A 9,259-nucleotide genomic window follows, 5' to 3' on the forward strand; every position below is an offset into this window, starting at 1 on the left:
ATCACGGTGCATGAGTTTTGGTCAATGACAATTTTGAAGGCACTCATTACTTGAAAACTGTGACCTGAGACCATTCTTCTTTTTTTTTCAGCTACCAATTTTAGCTACCATTCTCACCTTTCATTTACGAACAGAACAGTTCTTGAACTACTTTGTTGTCATCAGTGTCTTTTGAATGTTGTTTGAAAGTCGCCGCATGAAACTGTCATAATAACAATTGTGATGATAACAACACGTATTGAAATACCAATATACAAATCGTGATAATGACACTATTACAACTGATGATGATGACACAATATAGTTCCAATCTCACAAGTTATAATGACATATGTAACAGATAAGAACGATGACAGTAATATTGTTACTATAACTTTTGTTATTATAGTTATTGTTGTTGTTATTGTTATTCCATCATCATCATCATCATCATTATCTTTGTGATCATTATGGTCATCATTACTATCATTTGGCATTGCTTCTGAAATCTAAATTGTAATAATTTTTCTCAGATAAACACTTTTTCGTAGTTTTCTTTGTGATTATTCCTTTAACATTCGCTCTGTATGTCACTGATACGTTTTATTCTCCCTCATTTCTGCTCAGTTATACTTTTCCTCATGTTCGGCGTCATACGCAATATTGCAGTCTTCCATCTTTTTCACCGGAATTTTCCCCGCACTGTAAGCGCCATCGCCGCTAGCAGATTCCGACGCTAATAAAGGCACACACACGGGGACGCTGAATGCAAATTGGATTTGAGCGGAGTCCTCCGTAATGTAATGTCATTCCAGCGAAAGGTTGAGCTCCCTTCGACGGGGAGCGCCCGGCGTGATGCGGCGCTGAGTTGATGGGTTTTTCTCATCAAAGACGCGGCGGTAGCGCGCTGGGGAGGGAAGGTTTGGGATAGAAACAGTAACAAGTTTTTGGCTGCTTGACTTTTTCAAGTTTTCTGTTGTTGTTGTTTTTTCCTCCCTCCCTCTCTCTCTTCTCTCTTGCAGTGAAACCCTATCTCGTCTCTCCTCCCTCTCTCCCAATCTCTCTTTTTTTCACTCTTCTCCTCTACTCCCTTCTGCGGCATATAGCACTGTGACAGATGTGAGAGCATTCCTATCCCGCCGAACGCGGAGCAAGGTTTCGTGCAAGTTTCAGCGCGCCTTCGAATAGAGCATTTCATCATACGAGCGAAAGTAGAAGAATACTTGTAAGGTGTTGTGTGTGATGTTTGTTTTGATGTCTGTGTGTCATAATTCATTCCTGTATTCATAATATCTGTCTTCCGTTGATGCTGGCAACACTTAAGGAAACAATGATAGTTACATTCATGATTAAACATAAATAAGATGATGATTAGATTTACTTTTCAATTATAAGTGTATGTTGCTCAAAGATGGGTGGTTTCTATTATTTGTTCTTTTCAGCATCCTATGAAAACTTCAAAACGAACAATTAACAAAAAACTCTTAGTAGACCCTTCGCTTGGAAATAAAACGTGTCAAGTCGCTGATATCTGGGGTTTTTTTCTAACCTTAGTAGATAGTGCTTCGTTTTCTAGTGCATATAAATCACCCGTGTTCTTAAGAGTTTAACACTTTCTTTCCACGTGTTAAACTTCTATCAGTCGTTGTGATAAAACCTGGGGAAATGTTCGCGCATTTCCCATTTTTCCCATGAGCAAATAAATGAGCTGATTGCCAGATCATGCTAATCGTGTACAGATCAAACCAGAAGTAAACCAATAATAGACTTTTTGAGAGAGAGAAAAAGAGACAATTTCGATTAATTTCAGCACTGCATCTGATGGTATTGTTAGCGAGTAAGTCTAACTTCCTTGTATTTGATATTCCCTGGATCTGCCAACGGATTGAGAAATGAACCCAGTCTGAATAATCGCACCCTCAGAATCCTACAAATAACTCTCACGTGAGTAATCTCTCTTCACTGATTGCCCTGACATACATATCCAATGGGCTTCTTTAACAGAGATTAATTTACATAGCATGTCTCCCAGACACTCATGTCACAGTTGTCATTGCTATTGCACGGACATATTATAAGGATATGAAACACTTCTCAAATGTCTTGGTTTTGTTATCAAGTTGGTATGACGTCCAAGGCCAAGCTCTGGTTAATAGAGAGAAAACTTCCCAAGAAAATTCGTGCATCTCTTTAACCCAACGAGTAAGAGATATTTTCCTTACTCATATTATTGTTAGAAAATTTTGGTTAGTTTTGTCTTTCTTTGTTTCCTTGATTTGCGGGTGAAAAACGAAACACCGAGTGCGCAACCTCGCCACCCAGGAGGCTAATTCGCGCAACAAGACGGCGTGGTGTGCGGAGAACAGGCACATTCGGGGTGGAGGTTGCGCGCTGGCGAAAAACATCATCACGATTGGGCGGATGTTGTAGGCTGAAAGAAGAGGGGGAAATGTGAGAGATGGGGGAGCGAGAGACGGAGATACAGAAAGTATCGCATTCGGATTGAAACCAACAGCTGACGGGGTTCCAAATGTTCTCCAATTTGGGGAATCACAGTCGTGAGCTGGCTTGGAAGCGCTTGGCAACTCGCGATTTCGACGGCAGGGGGAAAGAGCGTAAACAACATTTCGCGTTCTTTGAAAGCTTTAGTCGGGAAGTGTCTCCTACGCGAGTGAAAGGATGTGCGCAGTTCCAAGGTAGCGACATAGCGCGTTCCTGGAATACTTTTTCCCTTCTTCATCGGATGACATTGTTCCTCATTTTGATCGTTAGTACCGAGCTGGCAGACGATCAATCATGAATAGTAATGAGATTTTCCTTAAGGGATTCACAAGGAATTGTACAAGCATTGTTTCTGATTTGTTTTTTCCCATTGGGTCCCTGAACTTTTCGCAGAATATCACAGTGACATGTGGATCCTCTGACAAGATGTCTACATACTTACATTACGTTGTCAACAAGAAAAAAAAAAAAGTATCCATGTACTTTGCAGTTTTGATTCGATGTCGTGTAAAGAATGAAACGAAGTTGAGTTGAGGCAATTAGTCTTGATTGAACCTTTGTCGTTCAAAATATCAGCTGATTGAATTTGACGGAATGAACCAGCATTTGTTTGTAATATTAGTTGCGCATATCCGTTGAGAAAAGTTGAAAATTGTCATAACTCTCCCTTTAAACGTCATCGTATCCAAATCATTACAAATCGATCTAGAGATAATCCGACGCGATGGATACCATTTCTTCTCCTTGATTTCTTCTCAAATAAAGGAATCGTAGTCAAGACTTGAAAACCACAAGAGGAGTTTTCTCAGGTCACGACCTCATCACATTATTTGATTCACCATTGTGGTTGCGGCTGATATTTCTGTTTCGTGAAAATATGTCAAATTTAAAAGTGTTATGGCTTTTTTTCTCCATTAGATCTGAAGAAAACTTTCACTCCTTGATGTATGGGCTTATTCTAGCTGAGGAAGTCTATTGGGTCTATTGGGAGTATCTCTTTAAGCTGAAACTAGCCTGTTCCTTGTTTATTTGCAATTGTCACAACAACCTGAATCAAGTTTAACTTGATACTGTATCACTCTGTAACGAATTATGTACCAACAGTGCATGTGGACAATTTTGTATTTGTCCTGTCGAAATAAAACCGGAAATAGAAAATAAAACCTCTTCACGAGGGGTTACGCACTCACAAACTCGTTCAACAGGATAGGATAGAAGAGAAGCGGGGAGGGGCTGGGGGTGACTTACCGCTATTCAAGATTTTTCCAAACAAGCTCGTCTGTCCCCTCTCCTTGTACGACGTCGGACAGTTCCATTTCCGGTTCTGGAATTGGTAGCGGCATTCGCTGACCGCCATCCTGACCGCTCGAGTGATGGCCATCAGGGCCCCCTGGTTCTGGGCCACTAGTCTGCGCTGCCTCTTGTTGAGAACCTTAAGCTTTGGATCCACAACATCGATTATACCCTGCGTGTCCGTCACAACATTCGTCATTCCCGGCGATAATACGATGCTCCTGGATGATTGAAAGATAAATAGAATGATAGATGGAATGATAAATAGATAGATAGGCAAATAGATAGATAAATAGATAGAGACAGATTGGTTGATTGATCGGTTGATTGCTTGCTTGCTTGCTTGCTTGATTGATTGATTGATTGATTGACTGACTGACTGATTGACTGATTAATTGATTGATTGATTGATTGATTGATTGATTGATTGATTGATTGATTGATTGATTGATTGACAGATAGATGAATTGAATGTTGCCGATTAAACTGGGAAAGACGGCTGGATATAAGGGGAAGAAGATATGCATGGGTTAGAAGAACATTGTATGATCGGTGATTGAACAGAATATTAATCAAAAAGAAAAGTAGATGAACAGGTACATCGTCAGATATACAGAAGGATTGGCAGAGAGATCACAAATAAAACGTTTGATTTTAAAAAAGGACATAGACGAATGCATGTAGATAGATGAGTAAGTAGTTCCAACAGCCTATTTGATTACTCCTTACCACAACGTTAATTATTAATTCTATATGACTTTGTGGGACCTCGTGGAGGAACAGTTGTATTTTGTAAATACGGTTGAATGTGCAATCCTCCGTTTCTTCGTATTGTATATTTATTATTTGTATATTGCGTATATTTCATAAAAACAACAACAACTTTAATTGCTCAAAGTTTGTTATTTCATCACGTGACAGTTCACGAGTTCATGCAAATATTTGAAGAAAAGAAATTTTGTGTTCATACAATTACGTTGTGCTAATGATTGTTTACATTTTGTTTGATGGAAACTGAAAAATAAATGAAATGAAAAGGAAATGAGGTGGAAAAAAAAGGTTACGAGAGAAAGAAAAAGTGCATTCAAAGACCTGAGAGATAAAGAAGAGAAAGACGCTGCATTCGTTCACATTTCCAACAAAGTTCTGTAAATAATTGTCAAATATCAAAGAAAGGTATATGATTGACAAATGTATACTTTGTATTATGTATTACTTTTTGTTTGATGAAATGACATGACATGAATTGAATTGAATTGGATTGAATTGAATTGAATGAGTAATCAAAGGAAGTAAAACAAGTGATGAATGACAAAGTAAGCAAAATTATCAAAACAAATACTAGAACGAACCTAGGGCAGAAGACAGTAAAAAAAAGATGGGTACAGACAGACAGAAAGGCATACATCAGGGACAGACGGGGAGGTCGGGTGAATTTATTATGCATTTGATATGACTGGACTGCATAAAAGTAGAAATCAACAGAAGTGAGATCGAGCAGTATGTATGAATCTTCTAAAACATGTAAAATACCAAAATACCAGAATATTGTTATCGAATTACAGCCTTAACCGTTTAAAGGAAATTTACTATTCCCATATTGTTATTGATCTCCAGTTATATTTGCATGATTACTATTCCATTTGTAATCACAACTTCAAAGCAAAATCGGCATTAACATCAAACATAACCAAAGAAACCCAAACAACTTAAGTTTTATTTTCGCTTAGTACTACATTAGCAATTTCATATTTTTTTTTTCTGTCAGGCAGGGTGATTTTAAGAAATGCTATCAGCAATGAAATGACAAAATTATGATGATCACAGCGCTGGAAAATCGCCTTAAGGGGGTCAAAAGAGAATAAAAACTCAAGTACTTAGGAGTGCGCGCCTCCTCTCGCGGTTGTTGGGGATCGGGTTTTAATTCGTAGCCCGTTTAAGCGCTCGATTATTGACGCGCGATCAACTGGGATTAGCCGGATATAGAACGATTGCGTGTTACTTGGCTCAAAGAAGGCCCGGTTAGTGTCTCTATAGAGATCCAAGTCTTCTCACAGGTGGTCCCCCTTTTTCGCCCTATTCTTTTCTTTTTAAGCCGGTCAATTTAACCTCCCAGCTACTTTGCTCAATAATAAAGTCTGTGTAACAGAAAATAAATGGTTAAAGAAGGGAGAATAACACCGCTGCCAATGTATCCTCTTTTCAAGCGCAATCATAATGATCTCCCATTGCGAGTAGAAATAACAAAATGAAACATTTTGATGTCAAAAGTCACTCTTGATTTTGATCTTTTTTTTCAGTCAGCAATATAGAGACAAATGGTGCGGAAGCAATAACATTAACAAAAACACCAATAACGATAAATGATGATCATGCTGATGACAACATCTAAGGGATGAATCTTATGTTGAACTTATGCTGCCTTGTTAAGAAAATTTAGCAGCCAACGTATTTGTACAAAGGAGACTTTCGGCACTACCTATCGATCGGTGCAATTGCCTATATATACCAACAAGTTGCAACTATGACGGCTCAATGAACCGGCCCTCTAGGAAAGTGTCAATATAATCTGATAGTGATGCCGGTGTGTAATGCTAATCATGCCTCACTTGTTTTTTTTTTTCTTTTTTCCTTGGCAATAATACTCTTGAATAGCTTTTACATAGTTCCGTATCAAATTATGGTTCCTTAGTTGTTGAATATGATATTATGCAGCTCTAATATATGCTAGTGGTTACACTCATATTTTCTTTTGTCATGTGTTTTCGTTACAGTAATCTTGGCTCATAACTGTTGAAAGAACATGGACATGCCCTAACTTATGTTGACCATGGGGTGGGAGAGGGGATTCCACGTGTCATGGTTTGACTCTTCAGCTAGCAATAATAATAATAATAATAGGTTTTTGCATGTTGCTCATGTTGCTAGTGCAGATCACCTTTACTTGTGTACCCTTAATTTGTAGGTAATATTTCCCCTTTAAAGTATATCGGAAAAGAAATACAGTCCGTGACTCTAAATGGAACGTAGACGGGAGCAGATATACCCTAATACAACAACTCAAATTACCTCAATTACCACGAATAACAATCTCCTTTAACTCCACGTCACGTGCAAGAACAAGCAATGAGAATGCAAATTTGCTGATGTCATAGTAATTATTGCAAATTTGTCTTTACGGGACTAATTGCTTAATTTCCGTTGGAGAAGGAAAATCCGAGGAATGGTTACACCCTGGCCTAACGGCAAAAACCGGTGCGGATTTCCCTTGGGATCGTTCGCAAATTATGGAAAATGTATATGTCTTAAACGTGTTTTTCTTTTCCAGAGGTTTTGGATTAAGTGTGGAGAATAAGCCTTTAAAAAGAGAAACAAGATTTGAGAACTATTCTGCTATTTCATTTTGCTTCAGGCTTATCTTAGTTGAGAGCAGTGATAAGGTCAAGATCAAAATATTTGTGGATTACACACAAATCCTTCCGGTATCCATATGTCACACCGATATAAAACAAAGCAAAATAAACATTTGTTTCATTCTTCTTTCATTTCGCCTTTATTTTCCTTCATTAAAAAAATATAGACAAGACTAACAAAGAAAAAATAGGAACATTTAGACGTCTTCCCTGGGATAATCTTGGATTTTTGGTAGCGTGTTTTGTTACAAATTCTCGAACTGAAGAAAAGCAAGGTCGCCTGTCAACCGAGAGAAACCGCGCCACTTTTTTTCTCCTTGATCTTGTCGGATCTCATGGATTTGTAAGGACTAAGGTAGAACGATGGTCGAGACATTGAACTCGACTGGTACGCGCCATCTGAATGTCGTCTGCTCCCCGGCCATGAAAATTCTAATGACTTGTTTGCCCTTTTTCCAATACGACTCGACTTCATTATCTCCATTTAGTTCTCCGCATCAAGAGTTTTGCCTATTTAGATAAAACCAAAGGGGCAAATATTACTTAGTGTCACTCATTTCTCGTCTTTTTCATTGTATGATTTATTCGCAAGCGGGCTAGCCGATGCTAGCGACATTTTGTACTAATGCAAATCTGTAAAGCGTTCCATACTCTCGCTTCGTTTCCATCCAGATATGTTTATGTTTCACGTGTAAAATTAGCAACAAATTCAAATGTCTAACACATGTCAGTATCGTGTCCGTCAATGTACATGGTATTATGCCAATAAGTTTTTGCGGATAGTAAAGCGTTTTGCAAGACTACACACAGTACACATCAAAGAAAGGATCGAACATGCAGATAACACAACTTCTTCATGTTTATATCTCATACGTAGCTGGATAACCTCATATCCCAGTCTGGAGTTTGATGGAATACCTCCATTTTTTGCTCGTGTCTCTTGAGATCCCATTGGACGAGCAAAAGAAGAATCAGAAGAGAAAAAAAATGGCGAAGAATGTTTGAAAAATGACAGATCGGAAGTTCTCCCCCATCTATGTTTTTTCCTCACTCCGCGATTGTCTTGAGCTTTCAAAAGTAAAAGACGGAAAAGGATTTTATTTCGTGACAGACCTTCTCTCTCATTCTTTAGTCCCAGTGGGAGCAAGTCACGGGAGGCGAAGTGGCACCGACGGGCTCGACCAGTTTCTATGGATAAAGCTGGAATCTACAGATCTTCTATATGATCACTACATCAAAGTTAAGCAGATGCCTCTTCTCTTAGTATACATCATTCATAAAGATGCATAATACGATCGATGCGTCCTGTTTGCGAACATCAGTGACTTTTTTTTCGCAGAATTATCTTGTTTTGGCTTGTTTTCAAGACTGCTTGTTTTAAGTATATCGCGTTTATTCTTCACAGACAAGTTGACAGACGATACGAAGGCATCTGGTGAGTGCATTCATATCGGCTACTTACAAAACAGGAGCACATTAAACTGCTGTTCTCCGCGTTGTTAGTGCACGTAAGTATTAACTACTACCACACTTACTAAGTAATCCCGATCGAAAAACAAGGGGTAATTGGACAAGGACAAGAATAGCATAAACGAAGATTTGGGGAAAAAAAATGAGAGGAAGGACAAGAGAAGAAGAAGAGGAAGAAGAAGAAGCAAAGAGAAAAGAGAAGATATCAAGCGAATCTTGAGACCGCATCTAGTTGCCCAATCAAGAAAGTCTGTAACATGTCAAGCGCGAGCTGGCCCGATGAGTTCACACCAATGAGCTGCAGGCGATGGCGCGGGGAAACGTGCCAAGCCCCCTCCGCCTGTCCAGAATTCTCAAGTGCGATCCACTTCTTTCGGATAAAGGTCAGCTAAGTTCACGATAACTCTGTCCTCTATTGGCCGTCCCCTCACAAAAAAAAAGGTGTACTGGCTGCGTGTTTACCGGACATACGTTGATGATTTAATAGTTTAAGGAGTTCCTCGACACGGCCCTAAGTGTCTCGACTCTCCGATGACCTACTCCTATCGGGGGGACGTCCCGCAAATCGGATGAGGGCGAGATCTGCTCATTTACCGCCAATT

General features: G+C 39.1%; 1 protein-coding gene across 1 annotated transcript in view; it reads right to left on the reverse strand.

Annotated features, from left to right (window-relative positions):
* LOC139745324 (protein Wnt-1) overlaps positions 1-9,259 on the reverse strand; it is a 58,387-nt gene that overhangs the window by 24,312 nt on the left and 24,816 nt on the right. Inside the window, exon 2 of the mRNA XM_071655725.1 lies at positions 3,730-3,995. Coding sequence (XP_071511826.1) covers positions 3,730-3,995 — 266 coding nt within the window. The remainder of the gene's footprint in view (positions 1-3,729; positions 3,996-9,259) is intronic.

Source organism: Diadema antillarum, unplaced genomic scaffold, assembly GCF_040938485.1.
Source record: "Diadema antillarum isolate AM-2024a unplaced genomic scaffold, OU_Dant_1.0 seq00001253_RagTag, whole genome shotgun sequence".
Classification (NCBI taxonomy): domain Eukaryota; kingdom Metazoa; phylum Echinodermata; class Echinoidea; order Diadematoida; family Diadematidae; genus Diadema; species Diadema antillarum.